Source organism: Mus musculus, chromosome 5, assembly GCF_000001635.26.
Source record: "Mus musculus strain C57BL/6J chromosome 5, GRCm38.p6 C57BL/6J".
Lineage (NCBI taxonomy): Eukaryota > Metazoa > Chordata > Mammalia > Rodentia > Muridae > Mus > Mus musculus.
Genome location: NC_000071.6, coordinates 8,609,235 through 8,625,032, shown reverse-complemented (window position 1 = coordinate 8,625,032; position 15,798 = coordinate 8,609,235). Strand labels below are relative to the sequence as shown.

The window sequence follows — 15,798 nt, the reverse complement described above, 5'->3', positions numbered from 1 at the left end:
GTGAATACATATCATGTGAGTTCTTTTGTAATTGGGTTACCTCACTCAGGCTGATGCCCTCCAGGTCCATCCATTTGCCTAGGAATTACATAAATTCATTGTTTTTAATAGCTGAGTAGTACTCCATTGTGTAAATGTACCACATTTTCTGTATCCATTCCTCTGTTGGGGGGCATCTGGGTTCTTTCCAGCTTCTGGCTATTATAAATAAGGCTGCTATGAACATAGTGGAGCATGTGTCCTTATTACCAGTTGGAACATCTTCTGGATATATGGCCAGGAGAGGTATTGTGGGATCCTCTGGTAGTACTATGTCCAATTTTCTGAGGAACCACCAGACTGATTTCCAGAGTGGTTATACAAGCTTGCAATCCCACCAACAATGGAGGAGTGTTCCTCTTTCTCCACATCCTCGCCAGCATCTGCTATCACCTGAATTTTTGATCTTAGCCATTCTGACTGGTGTGAGGTGGAATCTCAAGGTTGTTTTGATTCCCATTTCCCTGATGATTAAGGATGTTGAACATTTTTTTCAGGTGCTTCTCAGCCATTCGGTATTCCTCAGGTGAGAATTCTTTGTTTAGCTCTGAGCCCCATTTTTTAATGGGGTTATTTGATTTTCTGGAGTCCACCTTCTTGAGTTTTTTATATATATTGAATATTAGTCCCCTATCTGATTTAGGATAGGTAAAGATCCTTTCCCAATCTTTTGGTGGCCTTTTTGTCTTATTGGCAGTGTCTTTTGCCTTACAGAAGCTTTGCAATTTTATGAGGTCCCATTTGTCAATTCTTGATCTTACAGCACAAGCCATTGCTCTTCTATTCAGGAATTTTCCCCCTGTGCATATCTTTGAGGCTTTCCCTCACTTTCTCCTCTATAAGTTTCAGTGTCTCTGGTTTTATGTGGAGTTCCTTGATCCACTTAGACTTGACCTTAGTACAAGGAGATAGGAATGGATCAATTTGCATTCTTCTACATGATAACCTCCAGTTGTGCCAGCACCATTTGTTGAAAATGCTGTCTTTTTTTCCACTGGATGGTTTTAGCTCCCTTGTAGAAATTTTCTTAATAATTAATTTTTATTTTAACATAATTATATTTAAGAGGTAGAGGTGAGACTTTGTCCTGATTTTAGATTTTCAAAATTTAAAAACAAACAAACAAACAAACAAAACCTGAAGTCTGGACATACTTACAGGCAGTCTGAGGTGAATGTCAGAGGTCAGGGTCTCAAGCCCGTAGCCTCCCATAGGTAAAGCCAGAGGTAAAGCCAGAGAAGTAGAGACTACAAAGTGGTCCTCCCAAGGGGCTTATTGGGACTCCAAGGCAGGATTTCCCTCTGCCCTTGACAAACCTCCTCCATGGCTCACGAGCTGCAATTCAGTTCAGATCTCACTGCACAGAACCCAAGACTGGACATCCCCACTACACTCGTTTTTCTATGGTCAATGTGGTTTCAAGGCTGTGCTGGACACTGAGTAAGATGAGGTGAATTCTGACCAGATTCACGGGAAGAGAAATGCCATGGGCGCACTCCCTGATGCCACTGTGTCGTTGTTTGTCAGGTTCAAAGGGGGCGTTTGGGACAAATGGAACTCTTCTTCTATTCTAGGTAACCCCCACTTCCCACCCCACCCAACTATGGCATTCTCCTGCTGAGGCTACTGAAGCCTCAGGACCAGGAATCTGCCATGAACTTAGCCTTGTCAGGGTGACTATGGACCACAGTCACCGTGGAGTAGGCACAGCAAAGCCGGCTTTCCAAGCCAAGGCTGCCTCGCCGGGCTCACCAAGGTGCTGCACGAGCCGACCCGCGTTCTGACAGAGGCCCACGCGCCAGGGCGGGGCTTAAGCGAGCCTCTTTAAAAGCTCCTGGGGCGGGTCCCGCCCCCACCTCTCGTCATTGGCTCTCTCCGTAGCGGCCTTGTTCCCATAGGTGCAGGGGGCGGGGGCTGAGTGAGACAGGCGTGGGGAGGGGGGCTTCACCTCAGCGGCTCCGCCCTGCTGGAAGAATGACGTGCGGTTAGGCCTGCGGGGTGACAGGCTCGCCCGGGCGCTGGTGCGGCGTCCCTGGAGACTCGGAGCCCGCCCTCCCGCCCGCCCGCCCGCGCGCGCTTCTCTCGTGGACGGCGGCGGCGGCGCGCGCGCGCGCGAGCGAGGGTGGAGGTGGCTCGTGCGTGCGTGTGAGTGAGCGCGTGTGTATGTGTGAGAGAGCGTGTGTGAGTGTGTGTGCACGCGCGCGTGGAGCCTGGGTACCGGTGCCCGACTGACTGCCTTCCACACCCTGCCTACTCCGCGCCTCCTTCCTCGCCTCTCTCCCGCCCGGCGGGCTGCCATCGTTGAGAGAAGGCCGGGGGACACAGGTGTGCGAGGCTTGCGGGACCGCTGGAGACAAAGGGGGCGCGGAGGTGAGCCCGCCATGGCCTCCCGGAGCCTGGGGGGCCTGAGCGGGAGCCGCGGCGGCGGCGGCGGCGGCGGCGGCAAGAAGAGCCTGAGCGCCCGCAACGCTGCGGTGGAGAGGAGGAACCTGATCACCGTGTGCAGGTGCGGGGCTGCGGGCGCCGGGCTGAGGGAGGTGCTGGGGCTCGGCGCTGCGGCCCGTGCCGCGCGTGTCCGCGGGCCAGCGGGGCCCTGCAGAGGGGCGGGAGCCTCTCCCCGCGAGGCCGTGGGCTAGCCCTCGCGTCTCAGGGTCCTCGCTTGGAGGCTGCCCGGGGAGGGCCGGGGCGGAGCCGGGGAGGAACCGTTTGGAACCGGCCAGCTTGCGTCTGAGGAGAAGAGGGCGGAGGAAGAGCAGCATCCAGCTGCTGTAGTAGTTACTGAGATGTCCCCAAATCCCTGTGCGTTCTCTTGCTGTCGCTTGTTGGCGTACGCATTTTCACTCCTCTCCCTCGGCCCTTATCTGTATTGGGTATCTAAGTCTTGTCAACTACAGTGCTTGTGCAATTGTGGAAGACTCCTGGTCAGTCCTTTTGGGCATTTATTTAAGTGCTTCCTGGTTGTAAATGTAGCCCTTCCTCCAGGAATTATAGAAATAGATCATCACTATCTATAAATCAAGAATTCAGAAAAAAACTGATTTTGAACAAGCTGATAAATTTTCTTTAAGTCTTATAATATTCTAGGCATCCATCTCTTAGTAACTACTCAGAGCCAATACGCTCTGTTAAAAATGATTTTGTTCCATCATACTGGTTAATCATCAACTACTGATAATTCTCTTGTTATCAGGTAAATGATGAAACCTTTCCTGCCTCTCTGGCTTATGTCTATTTTTTTTTTTCCTTATGTAAAATCGTGGCTAGCATCTTAAGCAGATTGCAGATATCTGTAGTAGGAATGACATTCAGTATTTAAGCAACTTTTAAAAAGTTGGATTCTAATGAATGCTCATCTTTCAGGAAGAGCTTTGCTCACAGTTTGCATTGTAAGTGGTAAAGTAATATAGACTATATTTATCATTTGTGCTGTGTAGAATACAAGCTTTTGGGACAGATGGGCTTTATTACATTGTTTTAAATTGAGGCAAATTTCTATGTTAGATTCATAGAAAAATAAGCTAGTTGGGTAGTCTTATCTTTTAAAGATATTAAAATTATTTTTTTAAAGAAATGAGTTTCAAAGCAGGTTCCAGCCTAACCTGTGCTTCTTGAATCATTTATGCTGCATCAGAGCTTCAGCGGACTCAAACTTCCCGATGGTTTAACATTGGAAGGTGGACCAAGTTGATCTAGTGGAAATGTAACGAGCTCATAACAAATGTTGTCATTAGTTAGTGTCTTAGTACCATCTCCTCATTATCTTCATTGTTTTGTCAGCTATACAATAATGTTGGACTAGATTTCTAGGAATTTCAAATAATGGACTTAAAATGAATGATAGCCATCAAGCATCATTTGATCATATTTGGTTTTTAATGTTTCCAAATATGAGCACGGTGATAATGGTAGAAAAATATTTGTAGCAGATAGGTGAGGCACATGCATTTTTCTCTAAACAAACATTTGAATTGTGGTCCCATTTTGTGATTCTTTATTGATGTCCTGGAAAAACGGGAATTTATAAAACTAGAACAAACAAAACTGCCAACCACTACATATAATTTCTTATACTTGCACAGTAAAGTTTTTTCCCTTAAAAAGTTAGATATAGTTTCAGTGCTATATCATAAAACTATACAATTCTGTATATTTAATGACATATACAAGTACAATATTTTTTACTGTTTTGAATTTTGGAATTAGGCTTTAAGATAGTCAGGAAAAGAACTAAATTGATTTTGGGTTCATTATGATTGTGTGTGTATGTGTAATTCAATTTTTTACAGAGAACTCTTATATATTGTAGACTAAAACCACTGTATAATACTTACCAAATAAATATTTAGTTTATTTTTTCATAGGTTGTACTGGAGAGGAAATAGGTTATTTGAGAACTCTAAATTTTCACACACAACTCCAAAATTTATACACTGATTTTAGCTACCCTATTTTGTGTACATATTTTTCATTATTTAGAACTTTGAAAAATTGAGATATAGTTTTCCATATTCTCCCGTCCTTTTCTGTACATGGCCTTGCTGTGTAACCTTAACTGGCATGAAACTTGCTATGTAGATTAGGCTTGCCTCAAATTCACTGAGATCTTCCTGTTTCAGCCTCCGGAGCCATGTGCTTTATACTGGGCCTGCCCTTTGGACTTTTTTAACCTACATTTTTTTATCCACATAAATTCAGATGTTTGTCATTTTTTTTCTGTTGTTATTAAGCTTATGCATTTTTCAAATATTTTTATATTGTATATGAGTGTTTTGCTTACATGTATGACTGTGCTCTATGTATGTAAATTGCTCTCTGAGGCCAGACCAGAAGAGGTGTCAGATGCCCTGGAACTGGAGTTACAAATAGTTGTGAGCTGCCACATGGGTTCTGGAAACAAACATGAGTCCTCCAGAAGAGCAGCCAGCACTCTTAATCACTGAACCATCTCTACAGCTCAAGTTGATATCTTTTTAAGCCTGTGTATTTCTTTGGCCTTAGTTTTATTGGCAAATACAATTAAAATTTAATTTATCTTTCAGTTTATAATAGTATATAAAATTCTAAAATATTCATATTTAACATTTTAAAACAACTTTTGTCAAACTTTTAAGTCAATAGTCTGCTGGCTAGTTTTGTGTCAGCGTGACACAGCTACACAGCTAGAGTCATCAGAAAGGTGAAATCCTCATTTGAGAAAATATCTCCATAAGATCCAGCTGTAGACATTTTCCTCCATAAGATCCAGCTGTAGACATTTTCTTTTCTTTCTTGTTTTTTTTTTTTTTTTAGATTTGGCTGATTTTTTATATATTTCTTTTTTAATTTTTTATTTAAACAATTTTTATTAGATATTTTCTTCATTTACAATTCAAATGCTATCCTAAAAGTCCCCTATACCCTCTCCCACCCTGCTCCCCAACCCACCCACTCCGGCTTCCTGGCCCTAGCATTTTCTTAATTAGTGATTGATGCAGGAGCCTCCCCCTCCTCCAATCCCCCATTATGGATGGTACAATTTCTGGGCAGGTGCTTCTGGGTTCTACAAGAAAGCAAGCCATGAGGAGCAAGTCAGTAAGCAGCCCACCTTCCAGGACCTCTACTTCAGCTCCTGCATCCAGGTTGCTGCCCTTTTTGAGTTCCTGTCCAGACTTCCTTTGCTGATAAACAGTGATCTGGAAGTATAAGCCAAATAAGCCCTTTCCTCTCCATCTTGCTTTTTGGTCATGGTGTTTTATTGCAGCAGTAGAAACTCTAAGACTGTATTTTAAAGGAACTTTTTATGCAAAATCAATTTTCCTGGCTTGTGGATAAAAAAAAAGGACAAGGGTGATTTAAGAAATACACAATAGATTAACCAGGATAGAGACAAATGGTGATTTTTATAATTAAAATACTTTAATAACATGAAACATCATTTTTATAGGTCAAGATAGTATTTCAGAGAACTAGTATTATTTCAGATTAGAACAGTACCTCATTTCTTTAGTGTGGTCAAGGAATAAAGAGCTCATATTTTATATGTAACTAGTATCTACTCTTGAGCTTAAAATTCTTCCCTCAGGTATACTGCTTCAGTCAGCACTTACTATGGAATACAATCTTCTGTATAATTATGCTTATAATTTAAGTGCTCATATTTAACACAATAAGCAGCATGTAGTAATTTTAGATAAATTACTTAACAAAAAAAGAGGTTGCACATTTCTTTACCTTCTTTAGAGAGGATACAGATAGTATCTTCTGTGTCTATGTCTATGAATATATGCACTGTGCAGTGGCTGTCCTTGGAGACTCTTGAGGTACCTTAGTACCTTTAGCTAAATGGCCCCATAAGATTTGTTGTTTAGAGTTCTTTGTTTTTGCTGCCTGCTGTTTCTTCCTGCTGACTTAGCTGTTGTTTCTTTAAGGTGTGCTCCCAGAAGCGCTTTCACACTTCACATGTTGGCTTGCTGACTATAGCTGTTGTGAACTAGGGAAGGGGATAAATAAATGTGTGCCTAGAGGCACAAGTTAAATGTGAGAACTTTAGCAGTCTTAGTTTTAGATATAAAATACTCAGGGGGAGGAGTATTGCTCTGCTTGAACTTGTTTATAGTTCAAATGTATGTATGTAAATATTACAGAGTATATTGACGGTAATATCCTTTAAACACAGTAACTTATTCTTTGCTACTACTTGATTGAGTGTAGCCATACCTTGGTATGATGGATATGAAAACTATTCAAATCTTGTTATATGTAGTAGAACATTTTTGGGTCAGTTCATAGCATCATAGAGAGCTCTGGAATGTGCAGGATGAATTGCTCCATATTCTTATATTTCCAATTACTCTTATACATCTTCCTTCAGTGTTCATTGAGAGCTAAGATAGGAAGCAATCTAGGAGGTCTTTTTGATGCTATTGTCACGAGCAATGTATACTATAAAAATAGCTTGTGAAGATTTCTGTGAGAGGATCTGTCTTATATCAGTGTCAACAGTTGCCTAATTCTAGGCAATTAGTTTATTTATATTGTTGGGCATATAAATATGGAACTTACAACCTTATCTTTGTTTTAGATAGTTGATAGGTTAAATCTGTGACCAGTTTTTAAAAATATATGTAGAACATTGTGGTAATTCATTCAGCTCCACTATACCTCTACATTTCAAATATGATTTTGTATATGTGTATGTATATGTTTGTGTATGTATATGTTTGTGCATGTATGTACATGTTTTGTGCATGTGATGGTCTGAAGTCAACCTCAAGTGTCATTCCTCAGGCATTGTCTACACTGTTTCTGCATAAGGGGACTATCAATGGCCTGAAGGTCACCAAATGAGGTAGACTGACTGACCAGTGAGCCTTGGGGATGTGCCTCTGCCTGCTTTTCCCAGCCCTGGGATTGTGACTGGGATGTTTGTTTGTTTGTTTGTTTGTTTTTAATATAATTCTGGAGATTGAACGCAGGTCCTCATGCAAATAAAGCACTTTACTGACTGAGATATCTCCTCAGCCTCTGGAATTGTATTGATTTAAAATATGCATGTTAAAAACAATGCATAACATAAACATACTGCCCATCGCATTTTTGTTTCTCTATTGACTTTTTCCTGTACAGTGTAAAGAGAATTCCTTAATTATAAAGCAATCTATAGGTTTCCTTCATGATTAATACTAACCAGCTTAATAATCCGCTTGATTTCCCAAATAATCAAATACTCTCATTTTCTTCTAAAGCTTTGTTGTTTTGCTTTTTGCATTTATATCAACAATCCATTTGCAGATTATTTATATTTGTGGTGTTAAGTGTGGGGATTAAATATTGTCCTTAAAAAAAAAATCAGTTGGCCTAGTACTGCCTGTTGAAAATACCTGTCTAATACCTTCAGATATTACTTTTGTCTTAAATAACAGGACTGTTCTGCCTCTATTTCCGGGCTCTTTTTCTCATTTCATCAGTCTACTAATTTCTTCTTGAAATAATTTAGTACTATCTTAATAGCTATTATTTATAATATGTCTTACTGTTTGATAATAAAGTTTTATAGCTTTATATTTGGAGATAATCCTGTCCTTTAGCCTTTTGCCAGATAAATTGTGCAAATCTACCTATCAGTTTCCATGAAAGGCATTCTGAGTTTTTAAAAATTTTACCATTTTTAATATGTATATAGTGTAGTTTGGTCATTTTATGTGCCTACATCACTCTCTTGTCTCCCTCACACTCCTCAATGAACAACTTCTGCCCAAGAAATCCCCTTTGTAATTATATGTCATGTGTCTGCTTGCTTTGTTTTGTTGTAACCCACTGAATTCCATTCAGATTGCATGCATAAGCGTCAAGAGGATGACCATGGGCATCTTACCAGTGGTTATACCACTGAAGACTATGACACCCCCTCCTCCAACAACCATTAACTATCAGTAGGGATCTCGGAGTTTTCTTATGCTTGCACTGATCCTATAAATCATTTTTGATAAACTTTCATCTTTATAATATTAAAACTTATATGCACTCAATGAACACAATAAATATTTTCATATATTTTAATAATATCTTCTCAGTCTCAGAAATAGGCATTGGTTTAGAATATATAGGCATTATAAATCTGTATTTGTACCGAATGTATTCATGTATATTGGATATATTTATATTATTATAAACAAATCATTATATTTTTCCCCATTATTGCTAGTATGAAGGCATAAAATTGGTCTTTAAACATTCTAGCCTGGAAAATATGGTCTTCAATAGATTTATTGGCTGAGCCTATCAGATTTTCTACAGGTTTAAAAAGATTGATGAAAACTCAGGCATGCATGTTTTATTTCTTCATTTGTCAATCTTTATCTGTTTTACTTCTTATCTCACTACTTACTATATTGGCTAGGATCCCTAATGCAGTGTTACAGAAAACATTAAGGATTTTGTGACTTCTGTGGGCGTTTGCAGCAGATTTTTCTTATTTCTCTACTATTTCTAGATTCCTGGGAATTCTTATCTTAAGCAGATACCAAATCTTTTTTGTCTAGCAAGATTAAACATGATGCCCACTCCTATTTTCTTGTCCATGTACTGAATTCTGTTGTTTGACTTTAAATGTCCTACTACCATGGAATAAAACGCCATTAGGTAGGTGATGTTTTTTGAGATTTCTTTGCATACAGCTGAGTTAATATTTGGGATTTTTTTTTTTTTACATATTTACTCATTGGAGAGATTGGCTATACTTGTCCTTTCTTGTCATGTCCTCATCTAGTTTTATCAAGGTTATCTTGCTGTTTTGTCATGTTCTACATAGGTTTTATAAGATTGATACTATTTCCTTCTATAATAGAACAATTCACCAGGTAGCAATCTAGACTATATTTCTTTGTGGAAATAAAAAAAAAAATTCGGTGGGAAAATTATTAAAAGATTCACTTTATCTAGTAGATTTTAACAACCCAGATTTCTGGGTTTTTTTTTTTTCATCATTTTCAGTAAATTTTTTTAGAGAATACATTTCTATATCTATATATTTTGAAGTCTCTCTCTCTCTCTCTCTATCGCTATATATATACTTTTTGAGATGGGATCTGGCTGTGTATGTAGCTTAGGTACTTCAAACTCAGGATCCATCTGCTTCAGCATCTCCTGAGTGCAGAGAGTGTTAATGCCTTTTTATTGGTTAAAAAACAAATTCTATAGAGATTTACCACCTGTAATCCTGAAATATGTATTTCCCGCACTGTCTTCTTACTAAGGCTTATCTAAAGATTAATTTTTTTCGAAGGATCATCTTTGGATTTTGTTAATTTTCTCTGTCTAATCATGGATTATTTTAAAAATAGTACCCAAGGAGCTGAAGGGGTCTGCAACACTATAGGAGGAACAACAATATGAACTAACCAGTACCCCCCAGAGCTGTGTCTCTAGTTGCATATGTAGCAGAGGATGGCCTAGTCAGCCATCAATGGGAAGAGAAGCCCTTGGTCTTGTGAAGATTATATGCCCCAGTACAGGGGAATGCCAGGGCCAGGAAGAGGGAGTGGGTGGGTTGGGGAGCAGGGTGGGGGGAGGGTATAGGGGACTTTTGGGATAGCATTTGAAATGTAAATGAAGAAAATATCTAATAAAAAATGCCTTAAAAAACGAACTATAATTTTCAGGTAAAGGCCTTCTAGTTACCCTTTACTTACATTTTAAACATAATTCTACTCTGTAAAGATTATATTCTGAAAGACTTCAAGCTTTTGAAATTTTGTTGATGGTTGCTTTATAATATATGGCTAGTTTCCATCAGTGTTTTCTATACATTTGCATATTCTGTTGATTGCTTGTTCTATATATGCAGTTTATGTCTAGTGTGTTATATCTTTCATAACTTGTCTATCCATTTATTTATTTGCTTATTTATTTTATTTTTCAAGACAGAGTTTCTCTGTGTAGCCCTGGCTGGAACTCACTCTGTAGACCAGGCTGGCCTCAAACTCACAAGAGATCCATCTGCCTCTGCCTTCTAAGTGTTGGGATTAAAGTCTACCTTGTAATATGAGAGAGGTGATACAATATCTGAGTTTATATCTCATTTTCCATTTTGTTATTATACATATAGAATTGGGGATTTAGTATGCTAATTATTGTGATCTTTTCCTTGTTGCTTGATGCACTTGTCATCATGATATATCCATTTATATTTCTAACAAGACTACTTTATTCAAAGCTACTTTGTCAGTTGCTAAAATTGTCAAAATAGCATTGGGAATTAAAAAAAAAAAAAAGTAAAGATGGGACAGCTTTAAAAAAGCACAGAGAAGCAGAATGATAGCAACCATAACTCCAGCCTGACTGGGGAAGAGGACAAAGCCCAACAACTCTGGGGAAAACAGACTGTGCCAATTCTATCCGCAGGATAAGCTCATAGTTCTCAAAAGCCTTGCATCTAGAGAATGTGTCTATGTGGAGGTGAGTTGAGTTGGTGTGAAGGCCAGCATTAGAAATTGATATGTTTATCTCAGAGTGTGATAAACAGACACCATCTTGTACGAAGGCCTCTTACTTGAGAATGAGCTTGTCTAGGGGACCTGAAAACAGTAAACAGTCATTGTAGGTCAGCAGTCTTTGGACAGCAATCTTGGACACCTTGCCATAGCATTTGGTTGGGAGACTACAGTCTTAGAAAAAGTGAAGGTGTAGACAGGGATATCTCCCATATAGCATCTCCACCCCTTCCCACATTTTAGTACCAGAGTTCAGACTGAAGGGCAAGGTGGTCCCAGTGGTTCCAAACTCATATCAAACATTAGTGCAGAGTACTGTAGATTACTGTGGAGATTGGGAGTGTTGAGCCAGTGCTCAGTGATTGCTTATCTCCAAAGCTGCCTCCCTGCTACTTGTTTGCTATGAGGAAGGACTATGAGTTCTAAGCCCATGTCCAGTGGACTGGCCAATTTTCCACTTGTTCCCAGCTGCAGGATGGCTTACTTCTTGTCTTAGTTAGGATTTTACTGCTGTGACAGACACCATGACCAATGAAGCTCCTATAAGGATAATGTTTAATTGGGGCAAATGGATGGACCTGGAGGGCATCATCCTGAGTGAGGTAACCCAATCACAAAAGAACTCACATGATATGTACTCATTGATAAGTGGATATTAGCCCAGAAACTTAGAATACCCAAGATACAATTTGCTAAACACATGAAACTCAAGAAGAACGAAGACCAAAGTGTGGACACTTTGCCCCTTCTTAGAATTGGGAACAAAACACCCATGGAAGGAGTTACAGAGACAAAGTTTGGAGCTGAGAGAAAAGGATGAACCATCTAGAGACTGCCATATCCAGGGATCCATCCCATAATCAGCCTCCAAACGCTGACACCATTGCATACACTAGCAAGATTTTGCTGAAAGGACCCTGATATAGTTGTCTCTTGTGATACTATGGCTATTCATGGCTACTCTTATGAAGATCTCTTATGGAAAAGAGCAGGCTGGTCAAGGAAAACCAGAAATGAACAGTTTAGGACAAAAGGAGCATCAGGAAGAAACTAAGCTAAATTCAGTGCTCAAGGAATAAATTTTAAGAAAATCTGATGCTAAACGGAATAAAGGAAGTAGTGACCTCAGGGAAAGATTCCACCCAACCAAGGTTTAAACCTGTGAAAAGAATTTAAAAGAAGTTTATGGGGCTTTGCTGGAGCACCTGGGGGAACCATCTTGGTTCCCAGATCCCTCAGAGACTAGTGTGCACAGGTGAGTGTGAAGTACAGAAACTAACAGCTTCTGGGGCAGGCCCTATTTCGGGTTCCAGACATCCGGGTACCTTCCCTGCCAGAGGAGAGGTGTCCACTCCGCCCGGGAGGGCTTTGCAGTAACACATGGGGGAGCCATCTTTGGTCTGGGATCTCTCAGAGACTAGACTGTGTAGGTGAGAGTGCCGACTACAGAAGCTACACAACTTCTGGCACAGGCAGAAGTGACACAGCTTCTGGGACAGGTCCTGTTTCGGGCCTTCATTTTCTGCCAGGTGGCAGGTCTGAACGCCAGATATCTGTGTACCTTCCCTGCAAGAGGAGAGATTGCCTGCAGAGAGTACTCTGACCACTGAAACTCAGGAGAGAGCTAGTCTCCCAGGTCTGCTGATAGAGGCTAACAGAATCACAGGAGGAACAAGCTCTGACCAGAGACAACTATAACAACTAACTCCAGAGATTACCAGATGGCTAAAGGCAAACATAAGAATCTTATTAACAGAAACCAAGACCACTCACCATCATCAGAACCCAACACTCCCAACTCAGCCTGTCCAACACACCCGAAAAGCTAGACCTGGATTTAAAAGCATATCTCATGATGATGGTAGAGGACATCAAGAAGGACTTTAATAACTCACTTAAAGAAATACAGGAGAACACTGCTAAAGAGTTACAAGTCCTTAAAGAAAAACATGAAAACACAACCAAACTGGTAGAGGTCCTTAAAGAAAAACAAGAAAGCACATCCAAACAGGTAATGGAAATGAACAAAACCATACTAGACCTAAAAAGGGAAGTAGACACAATAAAACCCAAAGTGAGGCAATGCTGGAGATAGAAACCCTAGGAAAGAAATCTGGAACCATACATGCCAGCATCAGCAACAGAATACAAGATATGGAAGAGAGAATCTCAGGTGCAGAAGATTCCATAGAGAACATGGGCACAACAATCAAAGAAAATGGAAAATGCAAAAAGATCCTAACTCAAAACATCCAGGAAATCCAGGACACAATGAGAAGATCAAACCTACGGATAATAGGAGTAGATGAGAATGAAGATTTTCAACTGAAAGGGCCAGCAAATATTTTCAACAAAATAATAGTAGAAAACTTCCCAAACCTAAAGAAAGAGATGCCCATGAACATACAAGAAGCCTTCAGAACTCCAAATACACTGGACCACAAAAGAAATTTCTCCTGACACATAATAATCACAACAACAAATGTACTAAATAAAGATAGAATATTAAAAGCAGTAAGGGAAAAAGGTCAAGTAACATATAAAGGCAGGCCTAACAGAATTATACCTGACTTTTCACCAGAGTCTATGAAAGCCAGAAGATCCTGGACAGATGTTATACAGACACTAAGAGAACACAAATTCCAGCCCAGGCTACTATACCCAGCCAAACTCTCAATTACCATAGATGGAGAAACCAAAGTATTCCACAACAAAACCAAATTCACACATTATCTTTCCACGAATCCAGCCCTTCAAAGGATAATAACAGAAAAAAACCAATACAAGGACAGAAACCATGCCCTAGAAAAAGCAAGAAAGTAATCCTTCATCAAACCTAAAAGAAGACAGCCACAAGAACAGAATGGCAACATTAACAACAAAAAAAAATAGGAATCAACAATTACTTTTCCTTGATATCTCTTAATATCAATGGACTCAATTCCCCAATAAAAAGACATAGACTAAAAGACTGGCTACACAAGCAGGATGCAACATTTTGCTGCTTGTAGGAAACCCATCTCGGAAAAAGACAGACACTACCTCAGAGTGAAAGGCTGGAAAACAATTTTCCAAGCAAATGGTCTGAAGAAACAAGCTGGAGTAGCCATTCTAATATCGGATAAAATCGACTTCCAACCCAAAGTTATCAAAAAAGACAAGGAGGGACACTTCATACTCATCAAAGATAAAATCCTCCAAGAGGAACTCTCAATTCTGAATATCTATGCTCCAAATACAAGGGCAGCCACATTCATTAAAGAAACTTTAGTAAATCTCAAAGCACACATTGCACCTCACACAATGATAGTGGGAGACTTCAACACACCACTTTCACCAATGGACAGATCATGGAAACAGAAACTAAACAGGGACACAGTGAAACTAACAGAAGTTATGAAACAAATGGACTTAACAAATGCCTACAGAACATTTTATCCTAAAACAAAAGGATATACCTTCTTCTCAGCACCTCATGGTATCTTCTCCAAAATGGACCATATAATTGGTCATAAAACAGGCCTCAACAGATACAAAAATATTGAAATTGTCCCATGCATCCTATCAGACCACCATGGACTAAGGCTGATCTTCAGTAACAACATAAATATTGGAAAGCCAACATTCATGTGGAAACTGGACAACTCTCTTCTCAATGATACCTTGGTCAAGGAAGGAATAAAGAAAGAAATTAAAGACTTTTAAGAGTTTAATGAAAATGAAGCCACAACATACCCAAAATTATGGGACACAATGAAAGCATTTCTAAGAGGGAAACTCATAGCTCTGAGTGCCTCCAAAAAGAAACTAGAGAGAGCACACACTAGCAGCTTGACAACACACCTAAAAGCTCTAGAACAAATGGAAGCAATTCACCCAAGAGGTGTAGACAGCAGGAAATAATCAAACTCAGGGGCGAAATCAACCAAGTGGAAACAAGAAGAACTATTCAAAGAATCAACCAAACCAGGAGCTGGTTCTTTGAGAAAATCAACAAGATAGATAAACCCTTAGCTATACTCACTAGAGGGCACAGGGACAGCATCCTAATTAACAAAATCAGAAATGAAGAGGGAGACATAACAACAGATCTTGAAGAAATCCAAAACACCATCAGATCCTTCTACAGAAGGCTATATTCAACAAAACTGGAGAACCTGGATGAAATGGACAAGTTTCTAGACAGATACCAGGTATCAAAGTTAAATCAGGATCAGATTAACGATCTAAACATTCCTATATCGCCTGAAGTAATAGAAGCAGTCATTAATAGTCTCCCACCCCAAAAAAGCCCAGGACCAGATGGGTTTAGTGCAGAGTTCTATCAGATCTTCAAAGAAGATCTAATTCCAGTTCTGCACAAAGTATTCTACAAAATAGAAGTAGAAAGTACTCTACCCAACTCATTTTATGAAGCCACAATTACTCTGATACCTAAACCACAGGAAGACCCAACAAAGATAGAGAACTTCAGACCAGTTTCCCTTATGAATATCGATGCAAAAATACTCAATAAAATTCTCACTAACCGAATCCAAGAACACATTAAAACAATCATCCATCCTGACCAAGTAGGTTTTATTCCAGGGATGCAGGGATAGTTTAATATATGGAAATTCATCAACTTAATCCATTATATAAACAAACTCAAAGACAAAAACCACATGATCATCTCCTTAGTTACGTCAGAGAAAGCATTTGACAAAATCCAACACACTTTCACGATAAAAGTCTTGGAAAGATCAGGAATTCAAGGCCCATACCTAAACATGATAAAAGCAATCTACAG

The 15,798-nt window shown here is 39.7% G+C and overlaps 2 protein-coding genes across 5 annotated transcripts in view; one reads left to right on the top strand and one right to left on the bottom strand.

Annotated features, from left to right (window-relative positions):
* Abcb1a (ATP-binding cassette, sub-family B (MDR/TAP), member 1A) overlaps window positions 1–15,798 on the bottom strand; it is a 181,485-nt gene that overhangs the window by 123,543 nt on the left and 42,144 nt on the right. The window lies entirely within an intron of this gene.
* Rundc3b (RUN domain containing 3B) overlaps window positions 1,949–15,798 on the top strand; it is a 132,749-nt gene continuing 118,899 nt past the window's right edge. For 3 of the 4 annotated variants that reach the window (NM_001359961.1, NM_198620.1, NM_001347311.1), the window contains exon 1: window positions 2,081–2,545. In NM_001359961.1, the coding sequence (NP_001346890.1) occupies window positions 2,421–2,545 (125 nt within the window). In that variant the 5' untranslated portion in view covers window positions 2,081–2,420. Of the gene's footprint in view, window positions 2,546–15,798 lie in introns of all 4 variants that reach the window. The other variant, XM_006503578.3, reaches the window with a different exon arrangement.